General features: G+C 46.7%; 1 protein-coding gene across 1 annotated transcript; it reads right to left on the bottom strand.

Annotated features, from left to right (window-relative positions):
- Positions 1 to 1,805: 1,805 nt before the first annotated feature.
- Slc30a10 (solute carrier family 30 member 10) lies at positions 1,806 to 11,147 on the bottom strand. Its single transcript, XM_051186519.1, has 4 exons — positions 10,066 to 11,147; positions 9,321 to 9,398; positions 3,711 to 3,950; positions 1,806 to 2,447 (listed from the first exon to the last, which is right to left on the bottom strand). The coding sequence occupies exons 1-4, from the start codon at positions 10,679 to 10,681 to the stop codon at positions 1,960 to 1,962; spliced, it is 1,422 nt and encodes a 473-aa protein (XP_051042476.1). The 5' UTR covers positions 10,682 to 11,147; the 3' UTR covers positions 1,806 to 1,959.
- Between the last annotated feature and the right edge of the window lie 3,100 nt (positions 11,148 to 14,247).

Below are 14,247 nucleotides of genomic sequence, written 5' to 3'. Positions count from 1 at the left end.
AATAATAATGCAGAGAGATATGAATTCAGATTTGGAAGTTAGAGACAAATTTCTACTTTGGCTTCAACAAGGCATTAAACAGTGTCGATGTGGAGAAATCTGCTCACATATTACTAGAGAACTTTCTGGCTTGTCACATGTTTGATGCCCAAAAGAGAAATTCTTGTCTTTGCTCCCCTCCTAGTGCATATAATCTAACAAATAAATTTCTGGAAATAAGAAAGGTTTTAGACATTTTTCTATTTACTTTTGGATGGTCAATTTACATCTAATCAACTCCTAAGGAACAAAGAATTCCTATACTCCTGACCACAGCTGCCCAACAGCCTCCAAATTTTAGACTAATAATTAAAACAAACAAAAAGCTGAGTCTCATTGTTTTGCCTGGACTCCTAGGCTCAAGTGACTTCTCCTTTCCAGACCTCCTGAGTATCTGGGGTCACAGGCATGTGCCACCACACCCAATGAAGACGTTTTCTTTAAAACGGTCTTTGCACTGGAAAATGTAGATGCTGTTTCTGTGACCATTCACCCCTTCTGATGAACCCTGTGTAGTTTCTCAATAAGATAAAGGCTGATAGCCTAGGACAAGATCACTTTCTGTCAGCCTTGAAACTTGTCAAACATGATGCTGGCTCCCTCAAGTAGGCATCTCCACATCATACCTATGAGGCTTTGATTAAACAAGGATGCCCAAACAGGGTGTAAAACACATGTCAGACATTCCTTCACTCTCTCCTACCAATGCAGTCCAGCTATATGTCTGGATCCGATCATAATCAATTTATTTAAACTTGGTAACATGGGTCACACATAAAACTCTAAGCTCCACCAAACACATTAAAAGCAGCAATCAAATTACTTTTCATTTCTTGGTTGGTATCAACTTTTCCATACACTTACTAGTTGGCAACTATAACAAATACTTTAAAATGTGCCTAAATAAAGCAAAGGCGGGCTAGCTTATTTATTTAGCAGGAGTGAGTATTCTCCTGTCCCCAGAGTATTCATCTCCTCCTGGCCAACGCTACATGGATCAATGTGACCACAGAAAGGACTGTGAGGAAATCTGGGCGAGAAAGTCATTATCAGAAACAGTAGGTGGCAGCAATCCTACCTGGAGACTCCCAGGAATGGGAAATAGTAAATGAGCAGAAGCCTGTCCCCACACATGTGCATGTAAAGAATATGTTACATGATTAAACTTCTACAACATCATAGGTGCAGCTTAGTTCCCAGCACAAAGTAAACGTTAGCCACCTCACACCTCACAGAACAAAGAGACAATCCAAAATCCACCCCAGAAAAGTCTGCCTCCTCTAACGTGTTGAGAGCATTTTCTGCCTCTTCAGGCATCCTGTTTATCCACCTTAAACAACTATGCATTTTCCATTTATTTACTAGGTGTCTGCTTCTCGTGGTCCGAGAACAGACCTAAAAATATATATATATATATCTTTGAGGGGAGGAGAGGAAATCGTAGTTAATGTGCTTTAATTTTTTCCCTGCCCACTTAAACTTTGAGCTCACCTGAAAGTCAGCTAGAAGTTCTGATTGGTTTAAAAACAAGGGCTGCAGGGTGCATCTCGGTAACAGAGCAGTTCCTTAGTTCCTTAGCACACACAAGCCCTGTGATCAATTCTCCAGCACCACAAGACAGACAGACAAGACTGACTTTGAGTCCTGTGTCATAGTTACTGAGTCCCAGCCTTCAACATCCCTGATACAGGTGCTAGTGAAGTCTGCCTTAAGAAATCCATATCCACACTGAAACTGCCTGAGGCGCCCTGGGTAGTGGGACGGGATGACCCACCACTTGAAAATCAGCAGGCTTGTTCCACTCACATCCCAAACATCTGACCCCTACTGTCGGCAAACACGCCCACAAAGCTCTTTCCACAAGCAGAGCCGGTGTCCCAAAGTACCTGTCTAGACAGTCTGATTTTGTGTGGGAACCCACTAAAAATGAGTACTGTTTTCACAATGTTGTCCCTCTTGAGTCTTACTAAGAGTCTGTCCCTGCTCCCTTGGACAGCCATCCAAGGCCATATCAATGGCCACTTCCTGGGCATCCGTTGTGCTTCGGTAGGTCTCCAGACAGGGCCCACCGTTGTGTTCGGCGCAACCATTGATGAGAGCCAGTGGCAGTGTCCCTGGGGGACAGCACAGCTTCTTAGCACAGCCCTGGGAGACACAGGGGGCACTGCAGGTCAGCAAGAAGTCCTTCTGCTCCAGGGTTTCCTTCAAGTCCACTGCTTCGAACTGGATGGTCACATTGTGGATTCCAGCATGATGGAAGATTTCTCGGATTTTTCTGCTGGCATCCTGGTACCCTGTGTCCTTCTGGTACTTGATATGCAAGGTTGCGATGATCTTCCCACTTATCAGTTCCCAGATGTGCACTTCATGCACGCTGCTGATTCCAGGCACACTAGAGAGCTTGCTCACTGCAACAGACAGGAACAGGCAACAGTCAATAGTGAGTGCTGGAATGGAAGCTTGGAACCATGAGAGAGGACTGTGTTCCTAATCATGCCCACCAAGGCTGTGTGTTTACCATAGCCAACAGGAAGGAGAGCTGTCCCTAAAGAGTACATTTTCCTGTAACCATCCTTCCCTCTGATTTCCTACACCAGTGTTTGCCTATAAGTAACTCAACAGCCCCAGGCAAAAAGATTGAAAGTTCAAGACCAATCCCAGCAGACTGGACTACATGTGCACAGTCTTTTCCAAGCTAGTCTGGTCTACATAGCAAGTTCCATGCCAGTCAAGACAACATAGGGAGACCCTATCTCAGATAGATAGATAGATAGATAGATAGATAGATAGATAGATAGATAGATAGACAGACAGATAACACACACAGGATACATAGATTATAGACAGATGGGTGATAAACGAGTAATTGTTAGATGATAATTAGATATGTAGATGATACAAAGGTAAATGATTGATAAATATTTAGATGAATGATTGATAGATCAATATATGAATAGATAGATAATAAAGACAGGTAGGTAGAGAGATAATAGGCAGGCAGGCAGGCAGGCAGAAAGATAGATGGGCTAATTTAGCAGCATGGATCAAAATCACTTACCAGAATGCTACATCTATATTCAAAGCCTCTGAAACTTCTAGCCTCTAAAGCACATAACTGAGGTGAGCATCTGGCTTCTACCTGAGCAAAGCAAATGAGAAGGCTCCACTCTAGACTGAGGAGGGGCCCTTAACACGGCCTTTTTACAGTGTGATGTGCCACTGAGTAATGTCCGGGCTCATGAATGTCAGCTAACCAGAAAGCATTATATATGCCGTGAATGAGTATCCTTTTAAGGGGGAAAAGGTATAAAGGTGTATATTAAAAAGTATAAAAAAAAAAAAATCTAGGCCTTGAAGAGTGGTCTTCGTAGAGTTAAAACACATCTTTGTCATGAGGGCAAACTGTCCAATGGTGTGTTTTGCCCAAGATTTATATTCTCAAAAATGTGTGAGTTAGAGAATCATGCCACAAAGGACCTTTGGTTCTTGGAGCTGTAAATTATCATCCCAGTCTGCAAGCCTCATGAAGCATGCCTCCATCACATGGAAATGTAGGAAAACACACCAATCACATGAAGCATGCCTCCATCACATGGAGATATAGGGTGCTTCCAAACAGCCCTGTGATCATGATAGTGTCCGTGGTCCCCGTCTGTGTGCAGCCCACTTACTCAGCTCTTCCATGTCAACTCCCTTGGGGACCATCTGCAGCAGGATGACAGCAGTCTCCTTGATCAGTGGAAAGGCAGATGACAAAATGATGATGACCATGACAACAGTCAAACTGGGGTCAATGTAGCATTGCCAGTTACACGGGTCTTCACGTCTCAGGGGATGAACATAGAATATGATGGCCGTGATGACCACAATCACGGACCCTAAGGCATCTCCCATCACATGCAAGAGAACACCTGGCAGGAAGGAAGGCAGACCAGTAAATCCCAGAGCCAGGTGTTGGAGCCACTTGATGACCAGTCGTCCAAGCTCACAAATGCTCACTGTTGCTTTCTGTTGGAGCACTGTTTAGGCCCGAGTTTTTTTTTTTAAACAAGCCCAGCATGTGATATAAACCTATGATCTCAGCATTTGGAAGGCTGAGGCAGGAGGACAGCATAACCTACACAGTGAGACCATCCTAAAACAAAGAAAATAACAATACCAACCACTCAGAAAACAAAGTCTTAGGCCACAGCCATATGATAGCTCAAGAAAAGTGGGTGCACTTGCTACCTGGGGTTGGTTCCCAGGACCCATGTGGTAGCATAAGGTGGCCTCTATCCTCTAACTTCCATACCCTCCCTCTTTCTCTGCCTCCACACACACAAATGTAATAAAAATGATTTTTAAAGGTAAATGATAAGTTATATTCTAATTTCAATTTTTTAAATTAAAAAGGAAGAAAAACATTAAACTAACACACAAAAATCTCAGGCCAGCCACCCAGGGCCCAGAGAACACAGGAAGAGGAACAGCCTCAGAAGAACCTGAGCTAGCTGTCACCTCCTGTGTCACCAGCAAATACTGCCACACCAGTGTCTCCCAGCACCCATCAAAGGGCATCATGACAAGAAACAGAGCTGAGCAAATGATGTGCTGCTCTTTCAGACAAGCATCTGAACATTAAATTCTTTTAAACGTCCGTTTCATTTTGTATTGTAGCCAAGTCTGGCCTCAAACTCCTAATCTCCCAGCTTTGTCATCCCAGTACTGGGATTGAAGGCATGCGCCACCTACATGACTGGTTTCATGTTTGTAGCTTTATTATATTCCATGAGCCAGGCGGGGGGTGGGGGGGGGGGGGGGGGGGGGGGCTCCCTTCCCAGACCCTTATGGGATCATCCTGAGGGAGGTCCCGTCATCTTTTATTGCTGTTTTCATGGTTACAGTGGAAAGGGTTGGAGCCCAGCATCTGACCCATGCCAGGCAAGCATCTTGACCTTGGCTACAGTTTCAGACAGAACAAGATCTGTACTTTTGGGCCTCTGGCTCCCCTCAGTCCCAATCCACTCCCCTTTTCCTGGAGGCACTCATGTACTTCTCACTTGCCTTTCGCTATCTCCGCTATCTCTGTGGTGCTCAGTTTAAGAAGGCCTGGGGAGCAGGTATGCTGATGAAGTTTCCTCTGAATGAAAAGCCATTTGTTGCAATCTCATAAAATTAAAACTCTATGTGTAAGGGTTAAAGCTGTGGGTTCTAAAGGTCTCAGCCAATTCACTGCAGAAAATATGCAATCTTCAGCAAAGAGGATCTGGGCTGTGGATGTACATTAAGTTAGAATTTAGGAAATTCAGTGAAAATCTGGTCAGAGGGATTAAAAATGTAGGTACCAAGTATTTGCATTCCTGAAAGGAACACGGGAATCTTGCTTCTGGAAATCAGAGCAGCAGCAAAAGAGGAAGAGGAAGGAGAGGAAGAGGAGAAGGGAGAGGGGGAGGGAGGGAGAGGGGAGGGGGGAGGAGGAGAAGGAGAAGGAGGAGGAGAAGAAGAGAAAGTTGTTAGAAACAGTCTCCATCTCACATGGGCCCTGTCTTGATCTGAGAAAGGGGTGTCATTCACTTGACTCAGCACACCCCACAGAAATCACACCAGTCAGCAGTTTTAAATCACCAGGTTCACATTGAGGACACCTGTCAACAGACCATAGCTATGGTTCAGAGATAAAGGCCCTTGCTGCCAAGCCAGATGACTGAAGTTCTATCCCCAAGCCCCAGGTAGTAGAGAGGAGAGACCTCACTCCTGCAAGTTGTCCTCTGACCTCTACACATGTGCACATGTGCATGCACATAATGTACTTATTGTGCATGCAATAAATAAATATAAATACAATAATATTATTCATAATAAATATAATTTTTAAAAGATTATCTGTGACTGGGCATGATACCTACAACCCAACTACCCAGAAGGCTGAGGCTGAAGGATGGAAAATTCAGGATCAGCCTGAGCTACATGGGGATTTTCAGGCCAGCCTGGGCTACAAAGAGGCTTCCAAGCCTTTTTAGGACACATATTAAGACCCTATCTCAGAAAAACACAAGCAAACAAACAAAAGTTATTAAAAAAAAACAAAACTATGAAACTTCCCAGGCCATAAAGGCATAGTATCCAAAAGGCCACCCAGTATCTGATATTTTACAGAAGCAGTGGGTGACATTCCAGCAGGACAATGTTGGAGGTAGGAGGTGTGCCAAGCCAAACAGTGGGGCTGGACAGGGTATTTGGCCCTAAAAGAGTGTGTGGTGGAACACACTTTTAATTCCAGCAATTTGGAAGCAGAGGCAGACATATCTGTGAGTTACAGACCAGCCAGGACTACATAATAAGACCCAGTATAAAATAATAGTGCCGAACTTCTGCTATATATGTTTAGAAATGCAGAGAGCAAAACCAGTCAATGAAGTCACCGAGAGAACTGCTAAGCTTGAGCATATATAAATGGGGACTCTGGTCAAGGTGCAGGAACTTCCAGAGCTCATGATGTGATTAAAATAAACCCAGTACTCCCACCCATCCACCACCAGCAGCAGCAGCCACAGCCAGTCCTCACCAGAAGGAAAGAACTAAACATGAAGAAAACGGACTCTTAGAGGACATAGGAACACAAAGCATACAGCACAGGAATGAACCATATGTCAAACAGTGCTAAAAGAAAAGAGAGTAAAATGGAGAGGGAGGATGGGGGGGCCTGCCCCCAAGGCACACCTGAGAGTCCTTCTCCACTCTACAAAGGGGGAAATTGAGGCACTGAATGGCTAAGTCCCCCGCGGGGGGGGGGGGGGGGGGCCCCCCCCCCCACCGGGCGGGGGGGGGGGGGGGGGGGGGGGCCCCCCTCGGCCGCGCCCCTTGTTAAATGGCTTGTCCCTTGCCACTGGTGGTTGCAAAGCACAGGACACAGCCATCAACAACCCCCCCCCCCCTCCCGTTCTCCCCCCCCCCCCCCCCCCCCCCCCCCCCCCACAGGAGAAAAACCCCCCCCCCCCCGGCCCCCCCCCCCCCCCCCCCCCCCACCCCCGCGACCCCCCTTGTTTCTTTGGGGCCCCCCCCCAAAAAATTGTCCCCCAAGAGAACCCCTTCTCCTTTTCATTGTTAATGTCCCCCCCCCATTAAAGCAAAAGGGGGGGAAGGCAGGGCCGCGCCCCGGCCTGTAATCCAAGCACTCAGGAGTTTAGGGAGAATCACGGCTAGTTACAAGGCCAGCCTGGACTACAGAGTGTGAATCTCCCGAGAACAGCATCAAAGTGATAGAGGAACATGGATGCCCCGGGAAGTATGGATAGAGGGCTGTTGCATCCTGTCCTACACAGGCTCCAGTCCCCACCCCAGGTTTCCCACACTTGACCACTTAGAATCCCACACAACAGTGGTTCTCACACTTCTGGTCCCCACAGTCTACACTAAAAGTTTTGTTTTGCATCCCAGCACACATGGAGATACAAGCTGAACCAAAAGGGAACAAATGCCACCCTTATGATGTATTTCCCTGTTCTGCTCTGTTTCATTCCATCCTAATGATGACTAAACTCTGCTAAGCAGAATTTAGGGCCCAAACCATCATGAACTTCAGCTGAAAAGAAAGCTGTGGATGGGGTGAAGATTAAGTGTAGAGTGTGTGTCACAGCTCCCTGACAGGGTGGGAGGGAAAACCTTCTTTTAACTGATAAAAATCTGACCATGTTGGGGGATTGTACTGAACTGTTTGGGGGGAATGTTTGTTCTGATCCTTTCTTTTCCTTTTTCTGTTTTGAGACAGGGCCCTGCTATGTGGTCCAGGCTGGTCTCCAACTCACACTTCTCCCTTAGCCTCTGGAGCGCTGAGGTGACTGTTCTGAACCACTAAGCCAAACTCCATGTGCTATTCTGACACATGTCCCTACTATGCAATATTAAGTAAATATCTAGTTCCCTTTTTATTTTCTTTATGGTAAAAAAAAATATTCAAAGCCTTTTCTCCTAGCTTTTTTGTAACATACAGTAGTAGTACCTGGCTGCTGTCACAAACATCCACTGAGTGAGGGCACACAGGCTTGGGTAGTGGACCAACTTGGTGTTTTGTTTTGTTTTGCACCTTTAGCAAAATCATAGTCAACACCAAGCATAGTGGTAAATATGCTGAATTCCAGCAGTGAGGGATATAAGAAAGGAGGAGTGTGTCACAAGTTCCAGGTCTGCCTGTACTAAATATTGAGTGCAACCCAGCCTTGGCTGTTTAAGAGGACCCTGTCTCCAAACAAACAAAATCATAGCCAGTTAAAATAAACTCCAGTGTGGCTTTGGGTGTGGATCCATAGCACAGCGTGTGTTTAGTATGTACAAGGCCCTGGGTTCCATGCCCAGCATCACACACACACACACACACACACACACACACACACACACACACACACACACAATCTTAAAAGGATGCACTGTATGTCAGTGATATTCATGAAAGCAGCAAACCAAGTATAGCAGTGATGTGACACTAACGTGTGGAGATCGGCTCAGACCAACCTGGCCGATTACAGAGTTCATGATACTGATGTGTGGGAATCAGGAGAATATGAAACATATGTAGATATGAGAAGAACATGACACATATGTGGAGATCACCAGAACATAATACTCAAATGTGGACATCAGGAGACATGACATTGATGTGTGGAGATCAGGAGAACATGATACTTACATGTGGACATCAGGAGACATGACACTGATATGTAGGGAACAGGAACTCGACACATTTGAGTGAGACCATGACACATATGTAGACGTAAGGAGAACATGGTATTGATATATGGGGATCAGAAGAACATGGCATTCATATGTGGAGATCAGAAGAACATTTCACTGATCATGTGGAGGTCCAGAGAATACGACTGATGTATGTACATCAGGAGAACATGTCACATGTGTGGATATGAGAATAACATGACTCATGGAAATCAGGGGAACATGGCATTGATATGTGTGGACCAGGAAAACATACTACACATGTAACTTTGAGGAGAACATATATATATCAGGAACACTGGCATGGGATCAGTGGACATGACACACATGTGTAATTCAGAGGAACATGGCACTTATCTGTGAACAGGCAGCGATAGCGTGGCTTAATTAGAGCAAAGATAAATCATTAGCAACTAGTTTTTCCCTCAGAATCAATGCAATGATTAGGCAAGAGAAGAGGGTCATAGTCTACAGGTGACTGACCTACTTTCCAACACACGTTGCCTTACTGAAAGCTGGACAGCCCCGTGAGCTATGGGAAAGGGTTCCAAGCTAGCCCAAAGACAACCTACCTCTGATATTCAGTGCTTCAGACTTTTTCTCTTTTTTCGTTATCTCTTCTGGTTCATTCTGGGTGTTCAGAGAATCACCTGCATTCAAAGAAGAAACCTTGTGTTGTGTATAAGTTCTACAAACAAAAAGAACCAATGAACTCAAAATGCAGTCTTGTTATTTTCAATCCCTCTTAGCATATGGTAGTCCCCACCCTCGCACTCAGCCCAGACAGGAGCCTTTCAACCCAGGGGAAGCCAGCGGTCCACGCTTGGACTTCACACACACACTTTTCAAGTTTAAAATGGGACAAGTATAAGCCTGCACCTACCCCCAAACCCATAATACCCAAGGAGCAGAGGAGAGCCCTGACATTGATGGGTCAAGGCAGGAAACAAATCCAGCAGGGAAGGGGAGGAATGGAGAGTGTTCTCTATTGCCCAATAGTAAGAATTGATTTCCAAGATCAATACTGACATAAGGAGAAGGGAGAGGGTAAGGACTACAGGGTCAAGGAGGAAAGGGGGGGGAGGGAGAAATGGGGGAAGGGAAGAAGGCAGAGAAGGAAGAAAGAAGAGAAGGAAGGAGGGAAAGTTAAGTTAGGAGAGGGGCAGAACGAGCTGCGAAGAGGATTTTTAAAAAAAGTCAGGAAACAAAAGGCAAAGGAGGGAGTGGATGAGTAAATGGGGCGAGATGCCTGGGGGAGAAGGGAGCATGGAGGGAGACAAAGCGGTCCCAGCCCAGAAGGATGCAACTGAAAGGCACCTGCTACATTTGAGAACACGATTGCGCCCTCCTGCAGCTTTCTTCCGGCCGAGGCCCCCCGGAGAGTCACTACTGCATCTGAGCTGGGGGCTGTAGCTGCCACAGACCCTTGGGGATTGCCCAGAGCGCCACAAGGGCCCCCCGGGTGTGGCGGCTGCGGAGGGCGGGTCCGGTGGCCCCGCGCGCATCCTGCGAAGCAGGAGCTACAGTCCTGGAAGATGAGCAGCCCTACCACGTTGACCGCCAGCCCCAGAGTGCCCACGATGAGAACCAGCTCCGGGTCGTCGATGCGCTCGGGCCGCGCGAGGCGCAGAACGGCCTCCACAAAGATGGTGAAGCAGAGTGCGGTGAGGAAGACAGCGTTGCTGAGCGCGCCCACCACCTCGGCCCGAGCATAGCCGTAGGTGGCGCCCGAGCCGCGGGAAGCACGCCGTGCGATGTAGCCGGAGCCCAGGCCCACGCACAGCGAGATCAGGTCAGACAGCATGTTGAAGGAGTCCGAGAGCAGCGCGATGGAGTTGCCCAGGTACCCGGACACCAGCTCCGCCACGAAGAAGGCCACGGTGAGTACCAGCATGAACAGCAGCCGGCACGTCTTGCCGGAGTAGCGGCCCATCTCCGCAGCCCGCCTCGCCCCGCAACAGGTGGGGGGTCTGGGGCCCACCTCACGCCGCAGGCTCGCCCTGCCCCACGGGTGCCTTTTGTACAGCCAGCTCGCGCCCGCACGGCCAGAGTCTGCGGGAGTGGCCCCGGTATCGCAAAGGCCACCTCCCGGGGCCCCTGCCCCTCCTCCCTCACCGCCCAAGCCTGACTTGGCAGGTAGCCACCGGCCTGTGTCTCCTTCTAGGACTGTGCTGGAGTGGAGAGCTGCTGGGAGGAGGGGCGCATGGGGGTGCCAATCTTCTTAGATCCCCACCTCCACCCTCACAGGGAGGCGGGATGCACCCAATGGTCCCGCTCCTCCAGCTCCTCCACCCCCACCTCCGGGCCACTAGAGATCTATGAATGCTGCTGATAAGGACCTGGGTTGCAGTGGGAGTGATCACTGCACACCCGTGCCTACGTGCCCAGACGCGAGTCGCAGAGCAGATTCCATATGGGCTGGTGGGGTCAGCTGCCCTTAAAGGCGTTCCCTGCCTTGCCTTTGGTTAAACGGTATCTCATTCTTCACTTAACCCCCATTCCTGCGCCCACCATCAGAGCCCTTATTCACAAAGAGCAGGGATCCTTTCTGTTACTCCCTCATGGCACAGTATCACCATCTCCCCTTTTTTTAGGGGGGGAGGTCTCCATGTTAATCTTTCTACGGAGGAGCAAAAGATGGGCAGCCCAGGGCACATGGCTGCCACACCGGTGTATGCATAAACTGTATCAGCACCCCAAAGCCCGGATACTTTGTGGTAGATGTAAGTTCCTCTGCCATCGAAAAAGCCAAGCATAGTCTCCTTTCATAATATGCCAGAGAGACTTTCTACTGACCCCACTGATGACCCGATACTCCTAGTTCAATAGATTGACCCAAATCATTTCTTCCAAACAGGCCCGCTTCCAAATGACGGCCATTCAAAGGGAACATGCCCAGATATTGTGCACAGCAACCCCTTCAGAAAGGGTATTTGTTGTTGGTCACTTCAATGGGGTGTGGTTAGGGGAACCCTGTGCGCCACTCACATTTTAATAAAGGATCTGAAGGCAAAGCAGAGTAACCGCTCTTAGTGCCGCCCCATGAGCTTTCACCACCCCGGCCAAAGAAAAATTACAGTTTGGAGCTTGAAAATGAATACACTGCCTCCCTCAAAAAGAGTCCCCAGCAAGTCATAGGAGTGCAGATCTTTCCTCTCAACTGTTCAAGAGGATTAGCTTGAGACTGGAATCCATTAGCAAAACATTTAATTTAAGAAACAATTCGGATTAAATCTGTGGCTACCGCTGACAAGTGGAGGTCAGAGGACAACTTTGGGAGTTGATTCTCTCCTCCCACGTGGTAGTCTCTGGGATTGAACTCAGAGCATCGGGCTTGATGCCAAACACTTTGATCTGCTGAACCATCTTTCCAACCCCTTCTTTTGGTTTTACTTTGTGGTCTACTGTGTTTAACTGGGGCTGCCACCCCATTTATCTTCACCTTAAAATATGCTCCCATTTTTTTCATAGTCTCTGAAGGTTTCTATCAATGATACTAAAATATCAGTGATTCGAAGGTCCTACCTCACTACCAGATAAACCCCAAATGCAAGAGGCTTAATAATATTCCCTTTTCAGACAGAAAGATGGCTCAAGCTTGTAATCCCAGTATGTGATAGGGCGAGACAGGTGGATTGCTGGGACAGGTCAACCTGGCTTACAGAGTGGGTGAACTTGTCTCTGAATAAACAAATAAATACCTCCAGGAGAAATACCTCTACACTGAGAACTTGTGGAAATTCTCTAAATAAGTAAATAAAAAGTTATTGATAGTGTAGAAGAACTAAGAAGGTTTAAACAGATGATGGAAATTTTAAGCTATAGCGGCTTGGACAAGTTCCTTAATCATCAGGGCCTTTTTGCATTACTGCAAACGGGGACTGATGACTGTCTAGTGAGGACTAAACAAATTAATGTGTAAATATAATGATACCTGGTAAGCACTCGATAAGTGCTATGATTGTAACTGCTAGTGTGACTAGCAGTAGTGCAGTGCACATGTAATACAGCTCACGACTGGGCAATAGATAAAATGCTAACATATACCAGAGATAGATCCAAGTACTCTTTCCAGTATTTAGCTGTCTTCAAACTATGGAACCTCTAAATTATTTGACAGCAAGAATGGGGTTGGAAACATAGCTCAGTGGCAGAGTACTTGCCTAGCACTTGCAAGGCCCTGGGTTCAAATCCCAGCACTGAAAAACAAACAAAATTACCTTACAAGTGAGTAGGGCCTTTTATAACTCACCCAGCAGGACTAAAATGTTCCTGGCTAATTGTATTTCTTGTTCATTCACAGCACAGGGAAAAAAAAAAACCAGAAATCAGCAGAAACATATCACTCCCGCCTCCTGGTTAGTCATTCTCCTAGGCAAAGGTAGATAAGAATTGTGTTACTGGCCCAAGAGCAAGACATTAAGAAAATCCAGAGGCTGAGGACCAGGAGATGCCACAGGTGTCTGATGTCCCTGTCAGCCAGTTCCTGACCATAAGGAGAGGTAAGTGTTCAGATACTGCTAATAAAATGCACTGTAGAGAAGTGGGGTGCGCATGTGGCATTGTGTGTGTGTATGTGTGGTGTGGCATATGTACATGCCATTTGCATAGGTGTGTGTGTACATGTACACTCATGTGGTAAGACTGTTTTCACCACTCAGTTCCATTTTGTTGGGGCAAGGGAGGGGGGAGAGCAGAGTCTCTCAGTGAACCCCAAACTCCCTGATGGTTAGCAAGGCTGGCTGGCAGGGCACTGGGGAGACCTTCCGGTCTCCACTTCTCCTTGACTGAGACAACAAGATGTGCAGGATGTGCCCACTGTCACATAGTTGCTGGGAACTGAACTCAGACCCTCATGCTTGCACAGCAAGCACATTGCTGACTGGGTCATCTCCCTAGCCCCCAGGAAAATGTTTTGACTCACATTATATGGCCTATCTAAGTTACTTGACAGACACAGGCTGCCTTGCAGTGCATGTTTCAACAGCTTTTTGTTTATTGAGCTCTTATTTGTAGCCCTGAACCGAGTACTTTATAATAAGGTATCATCTCATTCCACCTTTCAGTACTCTCATGCAGTATTTTGAATATATTAGATAGTGTTTTATTACAAACTATTTTGTTTCTGAAGAAGGTGGAACTTGGAGCTCTTAAGCCACCAGTCTGTAAATGGCAGGTGTGACTTCTGACCTAGGCACAGAATATCCAATACTTATTTTCCTCACTTACACTGGGTGGTCTTTGTTAATCCTTTTGCCTAACAAAAATAAATAAATAAATAAATATAGCATTTTATTTGTTTTTGCTTTGAGATAGGGTCATGCTGTATAGCACAGGCTGGCTTCGAACTCAATTTTCCTGTCTTTGCCTCCCAGTACTGGGATTATAAATTCCCTTTTTGATGACCCAAAACTTGATGCTTTGCAGTTCATAAGTTGGAGAATTATTATATTCAAAATTCTTTCTATGTGGCATTTTGTTTTTATATATCAGTTTTTA

The sequence above is a fragment of the Phodopus roborovskii genome, unplaced genomic scaffold (genome assembly GCF_943737965.1).
Source record: "Phodopus roborovskii unplaced genomic scaffold, PHOROB, whole genome shotgun sequence".
In the NCBI taxonomy this organism is placed as follows: Eukaryota; Metazoa; Chordata; class Mammalia; order Rodentia; family Cricetidae; genus Phodopus; species Phodopus roborovskii.
This window is presented reverse-complemented; position numbering and strand designations above follow the sequence as displayed.